At 36.9% G+C, this 25,864-nt stretch overlaps 2 protein-coding genes across 6 annotated transcripts; both read left to right on the plus strand.

Moving 5' to 3' along the window:
• The first annotated feature begins 11,484 nt into the window (after positions 1-11,484).
• Positions 11,485-25,404, plus strand: LOC143038077 (guanine nucleotide-binding protein subunit beta-like protein 1). 5 transcript variants are annotated; one of them, XM_076206995.1, is made up of 5 exons: positions 11,485-11,602; positions 11,969-12,000; positions 18,861-18,982; positions 19,249-19,413; positions 24,058-25,404. In XM_076206995.1, exons 3-5 carry the CDS (start codon positions 18,929-18,931, stop codon positions 24,883-24,885), a joined length of 1,047 nt encoding a protein of 348 aa, XP_076063110.1. In that variant the 5' UTR covers positions 11,485-11,602; positions 11,969-12,000; positions 18,861-18,928; the 3' UTR covers positions 24,886-25,404. The 5 variants fall into 5 exon arrangements, with proteins under 5 accessions (XP_076063110.1, XP_076063114.1, XP_076063112.1 ...); XM_076206997.1 differs by lacking the exons at positions 11,485-11,602; positions 11,969-12,000 and adding an exon at positions 12,215-12,283; XM_076206996.1 differs by lacking the exons at positions 11,485-11,602; positions 11,969-12,000 and adding an exon at positions 12,406-12,543.
• On the plus strand, positions 16,567-17,470 carry LOC143037767 (uncharacterized). The gene is made up of 2 exons (XM_076206320.1): positions 16,567-16,843; positions 17,118-17,470. The coding sequence occupies exons 1-2, from the start codon at positions 16,567-16,569 to the stop codon at positions 17,468-17,470; spliced, it is 630 nt and encodes a 209-aa protein (XP_076062435.1).
• Positions 25,405-25,864: the final 460 nt, after the last annotated feature.

Raw genomic sequence — 25,864 nt, forward strand, 5'->3', positions numbered from 1 at the left:
TTAACTAATGAAATAGAAGAATTAAAAAGACAGTTACAAGAAGTAAAAGAGGAGAATGAAGAATTAAAGAGGAATAATAAAGACAACAAAGAGGCCATAGCAAAAGAAGCACAGGGTTGGAAAAAAATCCAAGAAAACAGTAAAGTTGCATTTACTGACATAATTAAACAGCAAATGAAAGAACAAACTGAAGACCCAGTTATTAAAGTGATGAGACAGAAGGAGAATATAGTAAGAGACTTAGCAGATAAAAAGAAATGTATAATTATATTAGGAATAGAAGAGAAACATAGCCTAGATAGAACCACAAGAATCAATGAGGAAAAAGACAAAATAATCAGTTTACTAGAATTAGTTCAGGAAGATGAACCTGAAATCATGAAACAAATTGAAGAGATGTTTAGGCTCGGAAAATATAGTACAGATAAGACCAGACCAATTAGGATTAAATTCAGGTCACAAACGACGGCAGAGAATATCTTAACTAGGGAAACTAGCAGCAAGTGAACAATATAAAAAGGTATGGATAAAAAGAGAATTGAATAAAGAGGAAAGAGAGGAGGAAAAAATGAAAAGACATGAAGCTAAGGAGAAAAAATGAGAAGAGAACAGAATCAGAAAAAGAGAAATTCTATTGGAGAGTAGTGAATATGAAAGTAAGGAAATACGACATACTAGAGAAAAACAAAAGGGAAACAGAGAACACAATGGAAGTGGCAGAAAACTAAGAGTGTCTTACACAAATATAGATGGATTAATAACAGGATTGAATGAGCTGAATGATTATCTGAAGGAAAAAGAACCGGACATAATGGGAATTGTAGAAACAAAATTAAAAGGTCCACTACCACCCAACAGTGTAGGACATGATGCATATAATTATTGGATTAGAAACAGAGAGACAAAGCAAGGGGGTGGAGTTATGTTCCTGACTAAGAAGGATATAAACGTGAGGTGTGTCACATATGGAAAGAATACAGTAGAGATGATTATGATCGAAGTGGAAGACAGAGATAAGAAGAGCAGAAAGTTTGTGATAAATTATGTGCCTCCAAAAACAGCCTCGTGGGAAGAGAGTGAACATAAAAGTATGTTAGATGACACAAGGATAACATTAAATAAGATAATGGAAGATGGAGGAAGAATAGTTATGATGGGCGACTTTAATTGCAAAGAAGTCTGCTGGGAAGAGATGACAGTAAAGGGTGGAGACGGCTCATGGGGAAATGTTCTACTCGAGATTATTGACCATACAATGACACAGTGGATACAGGAGAACACTAGGTATAGAAATGAAGAAGAACCATCGAGACTAGACTTAATAATCACATCTGAACCTAGAATAGTGGAAAAGATTGAATATAAAACACCAATAAGTAAAAGTGACCACATATTGATTGAACTGGAACTAAATTAGGAAAAATCCATGAAAATAAATGAACAATATAGAAAAGGAGGAATGATGTATGAAAAAACAAACTTTGATAAAATAAGAGAATACTTAAAAAAAAAAAAAAAAAAAAACTGGGAAGGAATATACAAAGAAGAAACAACAGTGGAAGAGAAATGGAATATTTTGACAAAAAAAAAAAAAAAAATAAAAAAAAATAAAAAAAAAAAAGAGTGGAAAAGTATGTCCCAAGACAAAAACAAGAAAAAGAATATGTAAAGTGCTGGTACAACAAAAGTTGTAGGGAGTTAAAAGACAAAAGAGACAAAGCTTGGACCGAATGGAAGAAAGACAAAAGACCTAAAAAATGGAAAATATATACTTGTTATAGAAATGAATATGTACAAGTGTGCACAGAGGAAAAGAGAAAATATGAAAAAGATGTCATAGAAAAATGTAAAGATCAACCAAAACTATTCTACAGATTTGTAAACAACAAACTGAAAAACAAACATGACTTGGAGAAATTAAGACAAGGAGTTGAATACACAGAGGAAATTTAAATGGCGGAAATTATGAACAAGCATTTTAAACCAGTGTTTACAAGGGAGAACATACAACCTGAAGAGATCGAATGGAAAGAGAAAGTCCCCCCTATGAAAGAAATAGAAGTAACAAAGAACGAAATAATGAAACACTTGAGTAATCTTGATGTCAGAAAATCGCATGGACCAGATGAAATAGCAAACTGGATTTTGAAAGAATGCAGGAATGAACTTGCAGACAAAATACATAGCATGATAAACAGTTCCTTGAAAGAAGGAAAAGTTCCAGAAGATTGGAAAAAAACAAATATAGTACCTATATATAAAGGGGGAAATAAAGAAGACCCTACCAACTATAGACCAGTCTCTCTAACAAGTACAATAGCAATTTTTTTTGAAAGAATTATCAAAAGTAGATGGGTAAAATATTTAGAAAAAAAACGTGCTAAATCCAAGGCAATTTGGATTCAGACAAGGACGATCATGCGTCACCAATTTAATATGTTTCTATTCAAGGCTAATAGATATAATACAAGAAGGAGATGGATGGGCTGATTGTGTATTTCTAGACCTAAAAAAAGCTTTTGACAAAGCACCACATAGAAAGTTGCTTAAGAAATTAGAAACTGAAGGAGGAATACAGGGGAAACTGCTTAAATGGATGGAAGACTTTTTGCAAGAAAGAAAAATGAGAGTAGTGATAAGACACAAACACTCAAAATGGGATGACGTAATAAGCGGTGTTCCACAAGGAACAGTTCTGAACCCAATAATGTTTGCTATATATATTAATGATATGAATGAAGAAATTGAAAGTTATATGAGCTTCTTTGCAGATGATGCAAAACTATTTAAAAAAGTGAATACGGAAGAAGATTGTGAGTCACTACAGAGTGATCTAAATAAAGTCTGGGAATGGAGTAGGAAGTGGGAGATGGAGTTCAACACTAAAAAGTGTAGTATAATGGAATTTGGAAAAAGCAAAAACAGAATAACAGGATCATATAAATTGGGAGAAGGAATAATAAAAAAGATAGAAAATGAGAAGGACCTGGGAGTCATTGTTATGAATAATATGTCACCTGAGAAACACATAAATAAGATTTTTGGAGAAGCTTATAATTTAATAAGAACAATTAAAGTGGCATTTACATACCTGGATGAAGAAATGGTGAAGAAAATTCTAATCACTTTGATAAGACCAAGATTGGAATATGCAGCAACGATGTGGTCACCAAGTACAAAAAATGTATAAAAAAAAAAAAAAAAATGAAAGAATACAAAGAGCAATTACAAAATTGGCACCAACACTCTCAAAACTATCATATGAAGAGAGACTGGCAAAACTTGAGCTACAGACACTAGAGCAAAGAAGAGAGAGAGGAGATTTGATAGCTATTTACAGAATCATGAAAGGCATAGAAATTACTGATAGAGAGAATCTGATAAAATGGGATGACAGAAATACAATAGGGCACGGAAAGAAAATCAAGAAAGACAGCTATAGAAGAGATCTGAAAAAGAACAGCTTTCCTCACAGAGTAATAGACAGTTGGAACAAGTTAGATGAGAAAGTGGTGTGTGCAAAAACAATACATGAATTTAAAAATAGTTTAGATAAAATGAGATATGAAGACGGGACACCACGAGCATAGCTTGTGTTGGTGTGGAGGAGAGCACCATTAATGTTTCCACGGGCAAAACGCCTCATTATGTTATCTTTGGAGTTGAGAAACGGCTCCCATATGATGTGCTTGACAGCCCTGCTCGTCCCCTCTACAATGTAGATGACTATAGTAAACTACAGAGTCATGTGCTGCATGACATTTATACTTCTGTTAGAGATAAACTGGTTGTTTCAAAGGCCGACATGTTGAAACAACAACATGCTCGTGCAACACCTGTGACCATCAGTGTGGGTGATCATGTTTTCAAAAGCATGCCTGATCGCCAGTCAAAATTAAATTGTAAATTTGTGGGCCCCCTTTTGGTGACTGAACGCCTACATCCTAACAAGTTCAGGATTTTTGACCCCTCTACAGGCCTTAGCGAGATTGCACACGCTGATAGGCTCAAGAAGACTCAAGTGCCTATCCCAACCTTTACCCGGCCACCTCCTGGGCCCCCAGCAAGAACTTTGCCTTGTTTAGCTACCCCTCATTGTTATGACCTTAGGTCAAGGGGTCCTGTAATTACCTGAACTTTCATTGTGTAGTGTTATGTATTCCTGTAATTACCTGAACTTTCATTGTGTAGTGTTATGTATTCCTGTAATTACCTGAATTTTCATTGTGTAGTGTTATGTATGTTGTAAGAGGCCGGTAGTTGTACGAATGGAAATGAGCCTGCCTGCTCGCCTGTTGTTTTGAAAACATTGAGGTGACGCTATGTCTATGTAAACACACCGACGGTGGTGACTGTTTTATAATCGATGATGTAATCAAAACTCTGTAAGCGCAGGTTAGCTTCGTTTGACTAATGCTGAGGTAAACAATTTTGCTAGTGGCATTGGAATGGCTTTCCGGATTGGTGCAAGGTGGAGAAGGAGAAAAAAACTATTGGTGCATGAATTCAAAGTCACGCCCATAAGGAGTGACATTTATTTGAAAAGTCACTGGAGATTGGATTAGAAAAATTAGTGACGTCAGACGAAGGTAGCTTAGCGTAGGATACGGGATCTCGTCAGAGAGAGGGAGAGAGGATCAAGAGACGATCTAGAGAGACGATCTAGGGAGAGACGATGTAGAGACGAGAGAAAGAGATCCCGAGTGTAACCAGTAGGTGAAATTACAGTGAAAGAAGAAAGAAAATTCACCACCCTTTTATTAACCCAAAGGACGAGAGGAATAGGCACGGGGCCTAGAAAATAGTGAGACTACTGCTTAAGAGGAACTTGAATATTTAGGGAAACTCACTTAACGAAGGCAAGGGGCCTTGAGACGAGTGATATTACAAGTCAAATTTAAGTGTAAACATCGAGAACCGACAGTGGTGGTGACAGTGGTGACAAGGGGAGGTGAAAGTGGTGGCAGCGGTGGGATGAACGAACTGAGTGTTAAACACCTCCGAAGAGAAGTGGCGCAAGAAGTCTACGGGAACAAGACAACCAAGACGACTACGAGAGAAATCTACAACTTCAAGTAACTGCTACGATGGGAATAAGCATTCTTCAAGATTCTTCAAGGTGATCATCATTTACAAGGCAGTCTTCAAGGCAGAGTGTGTGATGGAGGAGGAACAACGTCGTTGACGAATGACAAGACCGTAGAAGGACGTCAAACCAGACATTGACATCACGAAGCGACATCGCAAGCAGCCAGGCTAAAGCAAGGTATTAGTAATAAGTATGAGTACCCCTCAGAATTCTAACGTGTTGAGACACGAAATTCACACATCAAATACAAATATTCCAAAATTCACAGGAGAGTCTAACACATATGGTGTAAACAAGTTCCTGAACCTCATTGACACTCTTATAGTTAGTAAAAACATTACCAATGAGAATCGTAAGATTGAGATTCTCAAGGAGAATATAGATCCAGAGCATGGAAGGGCGAGGTTTGTCATTAACTTCCAGCAAATGGAAGAAATTAATCAATATGATAATTACAAGAAAGCCTTTCTTAAACATTTCATGTCCAAATGTGATCAGGATCCTATTAGATCATTGGTAAAAATTATTAAGGAAGTTAGGACAAGTGAAACTGACACAGAGTACTTAGCTAGATTAGATAGATGGTCAAAAGACATGAATTCTATCTTGAAAGATTCAGACTGGATAGAAAGATCTAGTGAGAAGATGAAAATCTCACAGGTAATCAAATTGATTACATTTAGCTTATTAGCAAAGAATTCTGATGACTTAACAGCAGAAAGGCTGTACAAAGATCTAAAATCAAATATCAGTTTAGGAGAAGTAGATTATCTTCTTCAAGGATACAGTGAGACCAGAACAATAAACCCATATGTAATGCCTATAAATCAACAAAGCCAATATAGGAACTCTAGAGAGTTTAAGAAAACAGAAGTAGGACATAGGCGACATGCTAGAAGTCCATCTAGGGATAGAGATACCAGAATCCTATGTTTTAATTGTAATGCATGGGGACACAAAGCACAAGAATGTTTTTATGGGATTATTTGCAGAAATTGCAAATACGAAGGTCACAATGAGTATCAATGTAGGAACCCTCCATTCTGTATTTACCATAATAAAATCGGACACAGAACTCATGAGTGCCGGAATTTTCGGGTACCCCCAGGGCTAAGAGGAAAACCCCCAGACACAGAATAAACCATTTCAGACCTCCCCATATATATACCGATAGGCGGTATTGTGTTAAATATGGGAATGCAAGAGAGATGAAAGAAACTGACAAACTGATAATTACTGTTGGTAAAACTTCTGTAGGACCTCTCATTGCGGGTAAAGTGTTCAATAAGCCTATTCAAATTTTTATTGATACAGGGTCTGTAGTTAATGTAATTACTAGTAAAGTTTTAAACCAGTTGAACCCAGGAGTGAAAATGTTGGAACCAATCCGTTACACATTGCAAGGTGTAACTGGAAATCAGTTAAAAACATTAGGTAAGATTGAGCTAGAAGTTGCCTTATATACAAATGAACAATTGTACATCCCAGTGATAGTGGTAGAAGAGTCTGTTTTTCCAGGAGATTTATTGATAGGATTTGCAACTATGAGAAAAGAAAACATGGTAATTTGTCCTGCTGACTTAGGAATTTTAGTGAAGTCACAGTTAATCCCATTCTTAAATCAACCAGACTTAAGACCAGTGACAGGAATCAATGAATCCTTAGATAACATTTCTATCCTAGGTAGCGAGGCCGAGCGGTCCAATCCTACAGAAAGTAAAACAATTTGTGAACCCAACTCAGAAGTTCAGGAAATCCCAGAGATTACTAAATTATCAACCACAGATGCCTTGAGAATTGCAGATTGCGGATTAACAAGGTCGACATTGTTACATCCCATGTCAATTAATAAGGTTGAAGTGTGTTTGAAAGGAATCAATGTAGACTCTGAAGTAATTACAGTCCCAGAATCAGTTAAACTTAAAGGATTGAAGTGGGACTCAGGGATTTATAAGACAAATAAGAACAGAGTAGAAGTATTAGTAATTAATACTAAGAATAAAGAGATAGTTTTAAAGAAAGGTACACAAATAGGATGTATTCAGGTGTGTACTAAACCTATTAAGATTTTAAATGAGAATAGTGAGGAGATAGAATTACCAACTTCATCAATTTGTTCAGTACAAGAAGGCATAGACTTAAGAAATAGATATAAAGAATTATTACAATCAACTAATTGCCCTGAGTTGGATGAAGCTTTATTTGCTTTGCTTATGAAACATAAAAAAGCAATTGCTTTGCCGGGGGACGCCTTAGGCAAAACAACTGTTTTAAAACATCACATTAAGTTAAAACCAGGAACACAACCTATCTACATACCAGCCTACAGAGTTCCTCACTCTAAATTAGCTGTAGTAGATAAACTCATCACTGAAATGTTATCACAGGATATTATTGAACATAGTAAAAGTGAGTGGAATTTTCCGTTGATCTTAGCACCAAAGTCTGATGGGACTATGCGACCAGTTATTGATTACAGGGAATTGAATAAGCACACCATTCGTGACAGGTTACCATTACCCATTATCGGTGACATTTTGAGAAGTTTGGGAACTGAGAATAGATATTTTAGTACTATAGATATCAAATCAGCTTTTTGGCAAATAGAATTGCATGAAGATTCAAGAGAGTTCACAGCATTTTCTACTACAACAGGACATTATGAGTTCAAGAGAATGCCATTTGGGTTATGTAATAGTCCATTAACTTACATGAGATTAATGAATACTATTCTAGATGGATTGTTAGGAAACACTGCCAGTGTATTTCTAGATGACATTTTAATAGTTTCTCAGACTGCAGTGGAGCACTTTAAGAAATTAGATTTGATATTCTCAAGACTAGGAGAAGCTGGGTTAAAAGTAAAACTTGAAAAATGTAAGTTCTTGCAAGACAGTGTCATTTACTTAGGACATAAGATAGACAGACACGGGCTGAGTACAGTAAATTCAAAGGTTGACGCTGTCAAGAATTTTCCAGTTCCGACCAATGTAGACAAGGTTAGGAGCTTTTTGGGATTAACAGGATATTATAGAAAATTCATTCAAAGTTATGCTGACATTGCTAATCCACTAAGTTCTTTGTTGAGAAAGGACTCAAAGTTCATATGGGGACCGGCGCAACAGCAAGCTTTTGACAAGTTGAAAGATAAACTCACGAGTTCACCTATTTTAATTTTTCCCGACTATGAAAAAGAATTTATTCTTTGTACTGATGCGTCTGACATAGGATTAGGAGGCATACTCATGCAAGAGAGAAATGGAATTTTGAAACCCATAGCTTACACATCCAGACTTTGTAATAGTGCGGAGAGAAACTATTCTATAACTGAAAGAGAAACTTTAGCAGTAATTTATTCTTTAGAAAGTTTTAGGGATATGATACTAGGGTATCCCATCAGAGTCTGGACTGATCACACAGCTATTCAGAACTTATTTAAGCATAAGAATCTTAGAGGCAGACTTGCTAGATGGTTTGCGATACTTCAGTGCTATGAAGTTCAATTTGAATATATTCCGGGTAGAAGGAATGTAGCAGATCCACTTTCTAGAAACATTAGTCAACCAATGACTGGGACTGGGTTGATTAATTTTGTTTGTAGTATAGAAGAATTAGTAACTTTAGATGAAGAAATGCTAATAAGAGAACAGAGAGATGATGAGACATGTGATTCAATAATCAAGCATTTGATGAACCCAAGAGGAGATCCTCCAAAGCTACCAAAGGGGTATAAGATAGAGGAATTTCATTTGATTAATGGAATATTGTATAGGAAAACATTTGTGAATGGGAAAGATATTTCTAGAGGTCAAGTAAATCAGTTGGTTATACCACAAACTCTGGTAAATGAGATATTGAAGTTACTTCATGATAGTGATTGTAGTTCACATCCTGGAAAGGATAAAACTTATAGACAAGCACAACTTAAATACTTTTGGCCAGGAATGAAGAAAACTATCTATGATTATATAGAAAAGTGTGTAAAATGTGTAAAGGTGAAGGGAAATACACCAAAACCTGCTCCTATACTCACCTATCCCATTCCACAGAAACCTTGGGAAAGAGTTCACATGGATACATTGGAATTACCAATGTCCGAGAACGGCTTTAAATACCTATTTGTTGCTATTGATTATTTTTCAAGATTTTGTATATTACAACCCATAATCAATAAGAAAGCTGAAACTATTGCTTCCGTAATCTATGATCAGATAATCTGTAATTTTACTACACCTAACATCCTAGTTTCAGATAATGGGACTGAATTTAATAACAAAATCTTGGAAAATCTATGTAATGTGTTCCACATCAAGAAAGTCAATATACTCGTTAACCATCCCCAAAGTAATGGAGTAGTAGAAAGGTTAAACAAAAAGATAATTATATGTCTTAGAACCCTAATAAGTCCTCATAGTGTAACTTGGGATACTTGGATTCCTTGTGTTAAGTGTACCCTGAACAATCAAATTAATGTAGCAACTGGGGATACACCTCATTTTATAATTTTTGGGGAGGACAAAACTCTGCCATATGAAATGTTGACTGCAGAGCAAAAACCCATATATAATATGGATGATTATATATCCAATAGGATAAATACTCTTCAAAGTATTCACCAAAGAGTTAGGAAACATATGCAGGTGTATTTACAAAAGATGAAGGAACAACAACACAAAATAGTTCATAAACTAGAATTGAAAATTGGGGAATTGGTAATGGTCAAAATAACCTCACCCAATAATAAACTTTCACCAAGGTACACTGGTCCATATAGGGTAATTGATTCTGCAGGTGGAAACAAGTTTAAACTTAAACATTTAGAATCAAGAGAAGAATTGATAGGACATTTAGATGACATAAGGAAAATTAGCTTGCAGATCTATGAAGATGATTATAGTAATACTTTGTGCATAAATATTAATAACCCTGGAGAATATGGAGAATATTATAATGATATTTTTCAAGAGTTGAACATTAATCTTGATGTATTTTACAGATAGTATTGACCATTTGTATGTATTTGGGATGGGAGACCTAAACAACTGGAACTTGGTGTCAAGCAGATACATGGAAACCTAAAACCTAGGATCTGCTGTGGTCAGACTTGGAATCTTAAGGACTTAAGGACCTCTCATCTGAGTACACACATGAGTATTGTGACCATTTTAAAGTAATAAGACTGTCTTTGAAAATGAAGTGTGTTGAAGAAAAAATGAATATTGAACAAGAAGAGACACTCAAACTAGATTAGTGTGTTTTGCAAATTAATTGTTATTGAAAAGATGATAAACCATTCAAATTCTAAAGTTAATGTTCATAGTGAATTTTATAATCAATTATATCCTTACTGTAGACAATCTAAGAGAAAGCATGATCTCTTTTGTGTTCCGAGAGGCTTCGCATGAACTCTCTGGTTAGGAATATGTCTGTTATGAACAATTGTCATTACCAACGAATTTTGGTAGACCAGATCCCTCAGTGTAACATACAAGGATCTCATTACCTGAATTTTCATTGTGTAGTGTTATGTACTCTTGTGATGTTTCCCATTTGTGTTGTCTTGTATTGTATTTTGTCGTGTTTAGATGTTAAGTATCATGTCCCGGACGTCCGGCAATTGCTCTATTTGTCTTTTGTTAACTGGCGCCAGTCTTATGTTCCTTTTTGTGTTTGTATATGTTGTCTTTGTGTACTCATTTCTGTATGTGTTTGTTTAATGTATTTGGGTGTGCTTTTAATTCCATTTGTCCCACACTTCTGTCTGCCACTGTTGTGTGTGTGGTTTGTGTGTGGCTTATCTTTGTATCATTTATATTCTCTTTGCCTCGGTCAGTTTTTTCTTGTTTGCTCGGTGAGGGCACCAAGTGGCGCGGACCGAGCGATGTGTTGGTGTGGAGGAGAATTGTATTTTGTTGTTTTGTTATTATTTATATTATGCTGTTATGTATTTATTTTATGCATTACAATGTGTTATGTTATATTGTAAGATATCGCAGATGCGATGTGCGCCGTTTGTTTTTGGCGCGAAATGAGTGAGCGTGGCTTTAGTTTCCAAGCAGCCTTGAAAACAGTTGCACGCATTTTGTGTCTGCCATTTTTTGTGTGTGTATTTAAATATAATTTTGTAACTTTAATTTTTTTTTGCGTATTCATTTGCCACCCCAGTACAAGCTCCCCTTCCCGTAAAATACAACTAGGTAAATACATACATACATACATATATATATATATATATATATATATATATATATATATATATATATATATATATATATATATATATATATATATATATATATATATGAACATAGACTTTAATATTTGCTGATACAATTTCTGACAGTATACAAAAATTAAATATTTTTACCTCGATGTAGTATCTATCCGTAATAAGACGGAGGTGATGGAGGGGGGGGGGGGTCTTTGCAGTCGTAGTGAACAATTATAACATTGAATGGTCGGATGTCAGCTGTGATGTCCATCGTTAGACCTTACCCGACTCAGATCTGAAAAGTAGTATTCTAGTATTTTTTTTTTTTTTTAGTTAATTTGTATATCTATACCTATTTTACAGCTTAACTGAGTGAATGAAGTATTATATTTTATGACACTCATTATTTTATATTTCGAAACTAGCGAATTCCCTAACGCCCACATGTCAAAACGTTCCTGGCAAGTGGATGGGAAAAAAGTAGTATTGAAAATATTTTTTAGCATGTCCGCGCATTTTAAAGAATTTGTTAGCAAAGTAAAAGTTACATAAAGATGAGGAAATATTTCCTAATCATAATATTAACTTGCTCATGTTTTATATTTTACCAACAGTGATACTGAGTGAAAATTAAATTCTAACCTTTCCATTTCCATGCTTTGTTACAGAGTCGTGTGTCCTAAAGTTACAGTATCCTCTGGTAAGAATTTGGAAAACGCCTTTCATTTTGGATGGTTTATTTTCACCATATATGTTATACATATTTTAGTATCATTTCATATATGCAAATAACCAGTGCAAATTACTCTATCTGCAATAAATTACCAGTTGAAAAATCTTAACTTTAGTGTAATATAACCTAACCTGTACTCACCTCGTATACAATTATACTTAACTGGCTGGCTGCCCATCATAAGTGAAAGGGCAGGCCGCAACGATAGGTACGCCAGTCTGGCATTACCAACTTTTAAATCTTCTAATTTGTAAGACTTATTTAGTGCTTAGTCAGTTGTGTGGGTATTATTTTAGTTGTGCACACCTACGTGTTATAGCATTAGAAAATTAAATAGTTTTGTAAATTAAAATACATGAACGTAGTATGCGCTTTTCTTGGCGGAAACAAATAACAAAAAAACCTTGCTACAAGCACATCTACTAACGAACGAAGCCGCTAGGATACGGAACGGACGCCATGCTCTCGTCTGTCCAGCCCAGTCACTGTCTTGGTATTCTCCAACTCCAGGTGACGTTAATAAGCGCTGTTACGAAGACAATAGGGCTTCCTTGGACTTTATGAGAGAACACGGGGTTCTGCCGTCGTCTGTTAACTGCCCGAGGTACAATAATAATCAGGCCATCAGCATTCGTGACGACAACGACGACCCGAATGATCTTTACAATTCGAGGTACCGAATTACTAAATATAGGTTAGGTTAGCTAAAGTAAGGTAGGTAGGTTAGGTTAGAATAGACGAATTTATCATCCTTTCATTTCTTCGACCTCGGCATCTATCATAACAAACATGCCGTATTATTCAACGGCCGCGACTTCGTTCGTTAGTAAATTGGTTTTAGCAACTTTTTTGTAATTGATTTCCACCAAGAAAATCGCATATTACATTGATGTATTATAATTTACAACATCAATAATTAATTTTTATTGCTATATCGCCTAGTGAGACGTGTGTAGAAGAAAGGGAGGCTTTTGGATATATTTAAATGAGTGTTTATATTTTTGGAAGGAATGTCAATATAGATTATAGTAGGTTTGGGATATCTCAATGCTAAATTAGGGGATGAACCAATAGATGGAGTGTAAGGGAAGTTTGGAGTGCCGGATAAAAATCATGGTGGAGAGATGATGGTGTAGATTTGTTTAGAAATAGAATTGATGATAGTAAACACAATGTTTAATAAGGTCCAGCATAGTATAATAAGTATACATGGGAAAGGGTGGTGTATAGTAAAGTGGTTGATAAGGCATTAATGGTCTATATAATGGTATCCAAAAGGATAGGAAGAGTTCTGGATGTCCATGTTTTTAGAGGAGAGAGTGGGGGAATGTGAGATAAATTTTTAGTGGGAAGTTGAGAGTGGAGGATAGGTGGAGAAAGGAAAAGGTCAGAAGGTAGAGAGGTGCTTAGAGTAAGCAATTTAAAGGACTACCAGGAGAAGCGTGGGAGGTGGTGAAAGATAAAGTAGAGGTTGGAGTAGATGAGGTAATGGGTTTGTTTCAAGGAGGAAGTGACAAAGTGTGCAATTTTTTTTTTTTTTTTTTTTTTTTTTTTTTTGTGGAACAAAGAGGATGGGAGGGAATAGAGGGAAGGATAGTGAGTGGTGGGATGATGAGGTGAAGGTGATAGTAGAAGAGAAGAAACAAGCCTATATAAATGGGTTTCAAAGTAGGATGTGAGAAGCATATGAAAGGTACAAGGAAAAGAGAAGAGAAACAAAATGTAAGATAAAGGAGGCAGATAGGAGAGCAGATGGGGTAGGAGCATAAAAAAAATTAATACAATTTTTTATTAGGAAAATAAGAAAGTAAGGGGGTGAGTCAGGCAGAGAGGATGTAAAAGGTGCAGATGGACAGATGTTAATGGAAGTGAAGATGGCAAGGGGAAGATGGGCAGAGTATTTTAGAGAGTTTTTGAATGTGGAGGAGGATAGAATGGGATTGATTGTGGTAGTGGGGGTGCAAAGGAAATAGCTAATGGGAGAGGAAAATAGAAGAGATATATGAAGAGATGAAGTACTAGGAGCTTTGAATATTATGAGAGCTGGTAAGGCACCTGGGTTAGATGGGTGTCATGCAGAGTGTCTAAAAAAGGGAGGCACAGTTATACTAGACTGGCTAATGAGGTTGTTTAATGTGTCTTAAGGATGGGAGAGTGCTGGAGGACTGGAAGAGTGCCTATATAGTTCTGTTTTACAAAAGAAAAGGGGGACAAATGTGAATGTAGTAGTTTCAGAAGGATCAGTGTTGAATGTAATTGGAAAGGTTTATGGGAGGGTTTCAATTGAAAGGATTAGTAGAAAGACAGGGAATGATTGGTGAGGAGCAGTGTGGGTTTAGGAAAGGTGGAGGTTGTACGGATAAAAATTTTGTGTGTGAGAAAGTTTTGGCAAAAAGTAAGAATGTTTTTTTGGGCCTTTATGGATTTGGAAAAGGCTTATGACAGGGTAGACATGAAAGTACTATAGGAGGTATTTCAAATATATGGGATTGGGGGAAAGCCATTAAGAGCAGTCATGAATTTCTATGGGATTAGTGGAGCTTGGATTAGGATTGGAAATGGAGAAAGCAAATTATATGAGTTAAAGGTGGGGCTGCATCAGGGCTGTGTGAAGTTGTCATGGCTGTTTGAATTGTTTTGAATTGTACATGGATGGGGTGGTAAATGTATGTGTATATGTGTATATATATATAGATATATATAGATATAATATATATATATACATATATATATATATACATTTATATATATATAAATATATATATATATACATATATATACATATATATACATATATATATATATATATATATATATATAAAATTTGATGCAGCCCGAAGGGATTTCTCCCCGTCCTCTCATTTTATGCAATGGGGGGACGGAGAGGGGGGGTCGTCGATTTAATGAAGCAGCCTTGCTGTGGATGTGCTGTGTCTTGCGACACTGCTTCTGACCCAGGGCAGTGGACAAGGTGCAGGGATGACCCGTCATTCAGGAGGTGCTAAGATAAGAGGGAGGGTGGAGGGGTGTGGAGTGTATTTCAGGGATGGAATGGGTGGGAATGATTTTATGCCTTTTTCTTTTTGGCTACCCCCCTTGTAAGGGGGAAAAAGCCTTGGTATATGTATGTATGTATATATATATATATATATATATATATATATATATATATATATATATATATATGTATATATATATATATATGCAAAGTATACCCGTGTTCTTATTAGCATATATATATATATATATATATATATTCCATCACAGGGTTAGGCGAAAAAAAGAAATGAATATTCAGAGAAATGATACAGGACAGTAACAAGGGGTGGGGGGACAGCATAATGGAGGGACATCCACAGTATAATAAAGTATCATCATTTCTCTGTAAACAGAGCTTTCCTCTATCACAGACAAAATGATGTGTGGCTCTGGTCTATAGGGGCACCCCATATAGACCTTAAAGTATCAGCTACATGCTACTTAGCCACAATAACATGCAGCCAATACCCCAGACAGGGTAAAATGGGAATGTCTCAACTGGTAGTACATAATATCTTGTGCTGTTTTAATCTCATGCTATTTTAATCTTACAGAACCTATCAATGGTCTTGAAGAATTGGATGACATGAGGTTTTGTTCCTCTTTTACAAGTTGAATTTTGTTACAAAACAAGGTGAAAGAAGATACAATAGTTGCTAATTTCATATGGGGTTCTCAAAAAAACTTGAATTGACAGATTACATTTACTGAAGTATGCAAGTAGCATGCAGACTTCATTTTATTGGGCTAATATGGAAATTACCATGAATGTTGGCATAGATGGCTTATAAAAGTTTTTCTATGATACAGTACAAATTATCCATTGTGTACCCTTGTTGGCTGTTGACTCCTGTATACTGTGTTTTTAGTCCCAAATATTATTACAAATCAGACAGAGATCAATAATGGAAACCTTCATATATTGGTTCTTTGAGGCAGTCATCAGGATGATCTCCCCACTGTTTTATCTCCAAAGTTCAACACCCACATCATCACCTGAAGTTATATTCCATAAATCATTAGGACAGGTCCAGGATACTGTTATTGTAGAGTCATTTCCAGGTCATGTTCCGTTGAATGATTGACACCTGTCACTGCCTCCATTAGTCCGTCATTCACTCAACAGATGTAATTCTGTGTTATTGTCAAATCATCCAAATCATATCACATGTTGACTAAGTGTGTCTTTAATCTTTTTCTGAAGATCTCAACATTTGTGGCAATCTTGACATGGGCTGGCACATTTTTCAAAGGATCTAAGACCAAGTTGCAAGTTGTACCTTGGTTCATCAAGTTAGTGCACTGTAATACTGTGTCTTAGGGTCAGTTCCAAGAAAGATCTAAATATCTCCAACCCTGCCACTTGCAGTGTACTGTCTGCTTTGGTGGATACACCTCTTTTCAAGTCTTGCTCCTCATTGCAAACCCATTGCAACAAAATCTTGGAGGTTTGGGGATGATGATAAGAAGTTCATAAGGTCTGAAATTAACAAGATGCTACATGATGGTGTTATTGAGGAGAGTACATCTCCATGGAGGGTGCAAGTCCTTGTTGTGTTGAATGAATGCCACGGAAAGAGATTGGTTGTTGACTATGGACAAACCATTAATAAATTCACTCATTTGGATGTGTACCCTCTTCCAAGAATAGTTGACCTTGTCACAGAACTGTCTCATTACAAGTACTATAGTTCACTGGACCTGAAAAGTGCTTATCACCAGATACCTATATGGGAAGAGGACAAGCCATATTCTGCCTTTGAAGCGAATAGTAAACTATATCAGTTCTGTAGAGTGCCACTCAGAGTTACAAACGGTGTAGCTTGCTCCCATCATCAAGCAACACAATCTGCATGGAACTTAAGCTTATGTGGACAATATTGTTGTGGTAGGGAAGATCCAGCTGGAACATGATTAAAACTTGGCAAAGTTTCAAGAAGCTGCCTGGTTCCACAACCTTACCTTTAACAAGACTAAATCTATCATTTCCACAAAATCTATAGATTTTCTTGGTTATACACTAATCCATGGTTCTCTCAAACCAGATCCTGAATGTTTACATCCATTAAAGGAATTACTGATCCCTAAAGACTGTACCTCCTTACGCTGTGTTATTGGTATGTTTTCCTATTATTCACAGTGGGTTTCCCGATTCTCTGATAAGATCAGACCTTTTATTACCACTGACATTTTTTCACGGAGTCCAGAGGCCCTGAAAGCCATTAATGATCTCAAAGAAGAGCCGAAGGCTGTTGTACACTCAATTGATGAAACTATTCCTTTGGTAGTTGAAACTGAAGCATCTCATACAGTCATTGCTGTTACTCTGAATCAGGCAGCTCATCCAGTTGCCTCTTTCTCTTGCACCCTCACACCTACTGAATGCACTCTGCAGTAGAAAAGGAGGGATGTGCAGTTGTGGAATCTGTAAAGAGGTGGTCTCACTACTTGACAGGACAATGTTTTTACTTAGTTACAGACCAACAAGCTGTCAGCTTTATGTTCCGTATGAATCGACTTGGAAAAATCAAGAATGATGAAATTCAATGATGGAGGATCTAGTTGGGGAGCTACAACTATGACATCATGTACCATCCTGGTAAATACAACATTCCTGCAGATACTCACATGCTCACTGTGGAGCTACCATCAATAATGAGAAGCTATCTGAACTCCATGCCCTATTTTGCCATCCTGGTGCAACAAGACTTGCTCATTTTATCAGTGAGAAATCTTCCTTATTCCATAGAAGATGTGAGGAGGGTATGTTCTGAATGCCCTTAGTGTGCCCGATTGAAGCCTCAGTTCTACATACCACATCAAACTCCCCTTATCAAGGCTATGCAGCCCTTTGAATGTCTTAGTTTGGATATCAGGGGGCTGTACCCTCAAACTCCAGAAACCACTACATGCTCACAGTGGTGGGTGAGTATTCTCATTTTCCGTTTGCATTTGCCTGTCAGAACATGACTACCGGTACTACAATCCATTGTCAAATTCAAATTTTTGCAATAGTTGGTATGCCTTCCTACTTACATTCTGATCATGGATCCTCATTTATGGGCAAGGATCTATATGAATTCTTGCACAATCTATGTATCATCACTAGTTGAATGACACCCTCTAATCCTGGAGGAAATGGGCAGTGTGAGAGGTATAATGCTATAATCTGGAAGCACATAACCCTTGCCCTGGCATCCAAGAACCTTTGAGAATGTCAATGGGAAGCAGTGCTGCCTGATGCTCTTCATTCAATTAGATCTCTAATCTGCACGGCCACCAATGCTATGCCACAAGAGAGGTTCATCTCGTACCGGTGTCAATCATTAGTGTTACTGCATGAGAGGATGGAGAGGGAGGTTCACCGATTTAATGAAATAGCCTTGCTGTGGATGTGCTGTGTCTTACTGCATTGCTTCAGACCCAGAGTGATTTGCAAGATGCAGGGATGATCCATTCTTCAGGAGCCATGAAAAGAGCGAGGGGTGATGAATGGGGGTGGAATGGATGGGAGTGGATTTATACCTTTTGACTTTGGCTACTTCTCTTGTAAGGGGGAAAAAAGCCCTTGGTATATGTATGTATGTATGTATGCCTTTTTGTTGTAAGTTGGGGTTGGAGGGCAACAAGTTGTTTTGTGCTATAAGGAAGATGGCTTGGAATGCTTGATATGTATAGATACATATGGGTTTTTTGTAATGTCTTAGTAAAGTCTTGTTTGGAGAACAGTGAATATCTTCAAATGTTTAAAGCTACCAAGTGAGTTGACACTAATTTCTTGTTTTCAGAACCTGTACTTAATGTTTGCAACAAGAGGCTTTGCAGATTTGAACTACCAGGTGGATGTAAATAGTGCATGGGCTGGAAAAAACAGAAACAATTGTTTGAAGACATTCAGAATGACAAAAAAGTAGGTTTTCTTTTAACCACAATGACATTATAATTTTGTGTAAAAGAAAAGAGAAACCAGTGTCAATAGAAATAATTTATTAAGCCATTTAAAGTTAGTCACGTGAGCAAGATAAATTTACTATGTACTTTAGGTACTGTCCATAGCATGTATATGATGCGTTAAAATAATAAGAGAGCTTTAAAGAATTACTGTATATGAATGTGAAGAATACCTGCAAGATAGAAAAAAATAATTAGGAAAACTGAGAGGAAGACCTTGTACAGAAGACTGCAGACATGAGTGCACCACCCCCAGATCCTGTGTTTGTGTTGAGAGGAACGCAGAGTGGAGTTACCTCACTGACATTCTTGAAACCTCCTGAAGATCAGTTAACTCAATACATAGCAGCTGGTACTCAAGATGGAGATGTATTGATATGGGATATTAAGGTAAGTTTTGGTTGACCAAGTAATTAGTGTCTTTCACCATGAAGAAGACTTCCAGAGTTAGAGGATGGTTAATGGTATTGGGTGTGCCAAGCATCAGATTTCAACACAGCATAGTTATTAATATTCAAGAAATATGCACAGTTATAAAACAGCTATAAAGGATGTGCAATTGCTCAGCACAACTTCAATTTTTTTTTACTACTTATATATATACCAAGGGCTTCTTCCTTTTTATAAGGGAGGTAGCCAGTCAAGGCACTGACCCACTTCCATCCACCACCCTTGTTTCTTGTCTTAGCTCCCTGTGGATGAAGGGTCATCCCAGTCTCCTGCCCACAGCCTGGGTCAGAAGCAATGCAGCAAGACACAATATTTCCACACCAGGATCATTTCATTTAAATGGCAACCCTTCATCTCATACCCTCATGCAGAAAATAGAGATGAAGGAAAGAAATCCCTTTGGGCTGTATCAAAATAGCATCCATACACTATAGGGGTAATCTGATTAGATTACCCCTATTGCTTGCCTTCTCCCTTCCCTGCTCAACAGACATTCCCCTCCTCAAAGCCCCTTTCACTCCATCCATCCATTTTATTCTCAGTTGTCCCCTCAAGTTCACTCCATCCACCTGTGCTCTACACACCTCTTTTATTAATCTTTCTTCATTCAGTCTTTCCATGTGTCCAAACCATCCTAATAATCTTTCATCAGCCTTATCTACCAGCTCCTTTTCCATCCCCACTATCTTCCTCACCTCCTCATTTCTTACTCCATCAAACCTTGTAACTCATACAATACTTCCCAGGCACTTCATCTCAAACATATTTAAGCTTCTCCTGTCTGCCTCTCTTAAATTCCAGCTCTCTGCCCCATACATTGTCATAGACACAATCCTCCCTTCACATAATCTTCTGTTTGCATACATTCCCAGATACCTGTTTCTTATGACACTTTCCAATCCAAAAGCCTTGACCTAGAGAAGTTTTTTTATAAAGTACCTCCTATTTGATTTAAGTTACAGTTACACTAGTTAACGGAATAGGTGGATTTCAGCGACTCATTTGGATTTTGTCCAAGGTTGAAGAATTTGGCTTGGAGTCTAAATGTAAGGTTGGAGGAAAGATGCCCATCCCAGTACTGTTAGAGTCGTTCTCTTGGGCGAGATCCAAGGGAAAAAAACCTGAAGATCTATGTTAACATTGTTCATATTTACAACACATTTGAAAAAATATATATACTACTTATTCGGTAATAAGAGATGAATTATTTAATACTATGAAATTATTTTGAATTATATATATATATATATATATATATATTTTTTTTGTAATTATCAGTCATTTGACTGCCTCTGTAATGTAAGATTTATTTAGCTTGCTATGTGCTAAATTGCTTTTCCCCACAATGGAGTGAAAAACAGAAATATTCATGCTACTCATGCTTCCCTTGCCATATATATATATATATATATATATATATATATATATATATATATATATATATATATATATATATATATATATATTTTTTTTTTTTTTTTTTTTTTTTAGTGGTAATAATCATTCATTGGACTGCCTCTGTAGTGTAAAGATTCATTTAGCTTGCTATGTACTAAATTGTTTTTCCCTGTAATGGAGTGAAAAACAGAAATATTCATGCTACTCTTGCTTCCCTCGCCTTGGTTTCTTGTTTTTTAATGAATGGTGACACTAATGCCAGCAATTCAGCAAAGTTCTTCCAGCACATTTGGTGATAATCATAGAAGCCTTGCTCATCTTCTAGATTCATTTCTTTCAACAAGTTGTTAAATACATACTTTTGATTTTCTAGCCATTCATATGGCTTAGCTCAATATTGCCTGGGTTTCTTCTTTTGAGGATTCATTAAGGCTAATACATCAGTAAGAATGGTAGAAGCAAGGCACAATTTCACTGCAGTAGTGTCTTCTATTGTCTTCTTTCTTCATGGAAAGAAACTTGCTGCATAGCACAGGAGTGTTGTTGTTCTTTTTGTGGCCTGTTGATTGTTTTGACACAACATATATATATATAGAATGGAATAACTTATAAAAGTTGAAGGAACAGTACCAGATGGATCATGTTAAATGTATTGTGCAATAAAAAATGCTCCTGCGACATCTAGAATGTACATGACATACATATACAAAGGGCTTTTCCCCCCCCCTTTCAAGGAAGATAGACAAAATCAAAAGGCATAATTCCACACCCACCCAATTCATCCCCACCAACTCCACTCCCACTCATCACCCCTCCCTCCCTCCCTCCCTATTTTCTTGGTTCTTCCTGGATGATGGGTCATCACTGCATCTTCCTCATTGCCCTGGGTCAGAAGCAATGCAGTAAGACAGCACATCCTCCCATCATGCAGAAAAAGAGAAGACGGGGAGAAATCCCTTTGGGCTGCATCAAAATATCATTCACACATAACCCACTCCCGCCTGCTCCCTTCCATGCATCACAGCATCATCCATATACAACCATTCTCTACTCACCCCTATCTTCTGTCTTCTCCTACCACACTTATAAGGAGAAAGAGGCCCTTGGTATATAGATAGTGTCATGTAATCATGATGTGTCATGTAGTGGTGTCACATATTAGGCTATATAAAGCATGCAGTAGTGTCATGCAGTAACTTGTATAAGATGTGTTGGGTAATGCTCATCCACATATCCACAAGAGAGTTATATAATATTTATAAATGCCTTCGTTTGATGTCTAGTGGGCCATGATATACTTCACATGGAATTGATCACAGTTAGTTTAAGATATAACAAATATAAGATGTAGGACTATAGAAGAACTAAAATATAAAAATTTAGTCACAGACCTCTCAAGGAGAAAATGATCCACAAATGAGGTGGAGGAACACAAGAAGGGACCATGATGTGATCCAGGGGTCAAAAGTCACAGATGAAGATGGCACAGAGAAGTAGCACATCAGCAAATACGAGTGCAGTATCATGCAGAATTTAGATAACTAATGATTATTTGTCAACTTTCCTCACATATAATAAAGATATGTGACAAATGTGTGGAGGCAGGTAAATAGGAAAATAGACAAGGATTATAGATTTAGGATTCTTGGCATCTATGCCTATGGCACATGCAAGTGACACACACATAAAGAGGGTTGCATGCTAGTTTTCTCTTGTGGGCCCTCATTCTTACCCCTGTAATATTATCATGTAAGTCTGATTATGCATGTAAATTTTAGTATTTTTTTGTACACCCACTCCTCGTTTAATGGCCTACTCGGTTAACGACAACTCGGAGTAACGACGGGCTTTATGACAGACCAATATTCGTTTAACGCAAATCTCCCGAAGTTACGACGTCGTGTACGATAATTAAGTTGGCTGAGGCAAATTTGTATGATGTTATAAATGAACTTGTACGGTGGATATTAGCTGTGAGGTAAAGTGTTCTGAAGCTTAGGTCTACATTACCATCCTGCAAGCTGCAAAAACTACCTGGGGTACAATATATACCCGTAGTGGTAAATTTTTAGTTTCGACCAAGGGCGCAATATAGCAATAGAAAATTAATTATTAATTTTGTAAATTATAATGTATCAACGTAATATGCAATTTTGTGAGCGGAAATAAAAGAAAAGGTGCTAAAACAAATTTCGTAAGTAACGAAGTCATGTCGGACGAATGGTACACCATGTTTGTTATGATAGATGCCGATGTCGAATAAATGAAAGGATGATAAATTCGTCTAACCTACACTAAACTAACCTAACCTGTGTTTGATAAATCATTACCTGCAAATTAAATGTCATCCGGCTCGTCCTCGTTGTCGTCGTCGTGAGAGACGTTGGCAGACGACAAGATGGCGTCCCGATCCTATGCTACCGATTTCGTTCATTAGCATATTTTCTTGTAGCATGGTATTTTTTACTTTCATTTCCGCCCACAAAATTGCATATTACGTTGATACATTTTAATTTACAAAATTAATAATTAATTTTCTATTGCTATATCGCGCCCATGGTCGAAACTAAAAAAAATACCCTGGTATTCAATATGGAATGTCAGCATACGCGGATTTGGTCATATATGGTAATTTCAGAAACCTAACCACCGTAAATAAACAGTAAATAAAGCTTTAATGTACTGTATAAAAGAGGGAAAATACACGAAAATAAAGATACATGTATTGCTGGACATTGTACATACAGTACATGTGCGTATATGTATACACTTTCGCTTAACGACCAATTCGGTTAACGACGGCGCGCTGGTCCCAATTGTCGTCGTTAAACGAGGAGTGGTTGTACATCATCTTTTATTTGCCCAAGAGAAGAAGAAATTGATATAAAGGGAAAATAGCACTCTGGCTGTGGATTGGTAGGATTTGTTCAAGTTGTGGCCAGACTTGATACAGTTAATCAAAAACATGCCAGAGTGTGACAATAGAGTGTGAATATTGCCATGGTCACTCTGGCTGTTGTTTGACAATTTTATTTATTGGAGGGAAATCCTTCTTGCTTTCAAAGGGTAAAAAAGACAAAAGAGCATTTGTATCAAAATTAAAAATTTTATGGGGACGATTTTCAAAAATCTTGTTTCCTCATATATAGTCATACACCTTTAACTTATATATTCTTGTAATTGCAGACTAAGGCTGTGACTCTGGATTGGAAGGCATCAGACAATACTTCCATTCTATGGTTGCATAGTCATTCACCAAGCCACCTATGGACTCAAGGCCGTTGTGACCATGCTACTCTGTGGGACTTGAACATACCAGCCCCAACACCCATCATCAGAATTCCAGTAAAAGACTATCTTGGGTTCTGCCTATGTGATATTTTGATTGACTCACAGAAGAGCATTCTGCTATGCCCTGGGCCAGGACAGACAAATGTCAGTGTGTGGGATGCTGATGCAGAACTCAAAATTTGCTCTGTCCAACCAAAAGATAGTGCAAAATATGGTACTATTATGCAAGCAAAATGGGCCAAGCAAGAAAACCAATCCTTTATTTTGGCTGCGTATGAAAATGGTCACATTATTGTCTGGAACTGGGTCGATGGTAGCATTTGTACAGACACAAAGATATGTGACAATCCAATATGTTTAGAGTTTGATGATGAATTACAAAAAGGGGTTTGTGGGTCAACATCAGAGAAAATATATGTATTTAGCCTTCAGCCATCAGTGAAACTAGAGATCCTCAAAGAAATAACAATTATCAATCCTGGTATAGCTGCATGTTTGACTCGTCCAGATAACAGACTCTTTGTTACAGGAGGGTGGGATCACAGGATTCGTTTATTTTCATGGAAGAAGTTGAAACCACTTGCTGTACTGCAGTATCATAAGGGAACAGTACAGTGCATAGCATACTCTAAAGGGGAAGTACAGAGATGTGGTCCTGGATGGTTACTGGCAGCAGGGGGAGTAGATAAAAGTGTTTCACTATGGAATATCTTTAATAATTGAGATGGACGCAAAGAGTATTTTTTTTCTCATGCTCCCAGAACATTACAAATAGCTCAGCACATGTATATCTATCCATCTAAATACAGTACTACCTCTCATTAATGGACTAAAAGGGGGGTAACGGTGTCTGTTGATGTGAATAATCCGTTGATTTGGAGTGTTTTTTTTGGTGGCATAGTGATTGCACAGCACTAAACAACAGCACCAAAAACACCGAAAACACAGCGAAAATACCACAAACACAGCTAATTAACGTCTGTTAATGAGAGGTAGTACTGTACCAAAGGCCTCTTCCCCAGTATAAGGGAGGTAGCCAGCCAAGGTATTCACCCACTCCTACCCATTCCACTTCTGTCCACCACCCATTGTTTCCCTCTCATTTCAGCTCCTTTTGGATGAAGGGCCATCCCTGTCTCCTGCCCACAGAAGCAATGCAGCAAGGCATAGTATATCCACAGCAGGAGTGCTTCATTTACACAGTGACCCTCCCTCCCTGTCCCCTCATGTGGAAAATAGAAAAGATGGGGAGAAATCCCTTTGGGCCGTGTCAGAATATCCATACACAACCATTCTCCACTCAAGGCTATCCCATGGCTTCTTCCTTTCCTGCTCAACAGACATTCCCCTCTTTCTCAAAGCTCCTTTCATCCCATCCACTTATTTTTGGTCATCCCCTTAAGTTAACTCCATCCACCCAGGTCCAGCCCTAGGGTTGCTGGCACCCCTGGCAAGCTGAACTTCTGTATATATATATTTTTAATTTTCACAAGAAGAAAAGCTGAAAATGTAGAATAAAGAATTTATTACAGTGTTTAAGCTAAAGAAAACAGTCTAAACACAGCATCAAGATTTTCTATCATTTCATTAATGTAACTAGGAGAGAGAGACCTTTATGACCGTATGTACATTACTGGCAATACTCACATATTGTTTCAAAAGAACACTGAGCGGAGGATGGTTGAGTGAGTGAAAGTCCAAA

Source organism: Oratosquilla oratoria, chromosome 23 (assembly GCF_046742065.1).
Source record: "Oratosquilla oratoria isolate Oo_2021 chromosome 23, ASM4674206v1, whole genome shotgun sequence".
In the NCBI taxonomy this organism is placed as follows: domain Eukaryota; kingdom Metazoa; phylum Arthropoda; class Malacostraca; order Stomatopoda; family Squillidae; genus Oratosquilla; species Oratosquilla oratoria.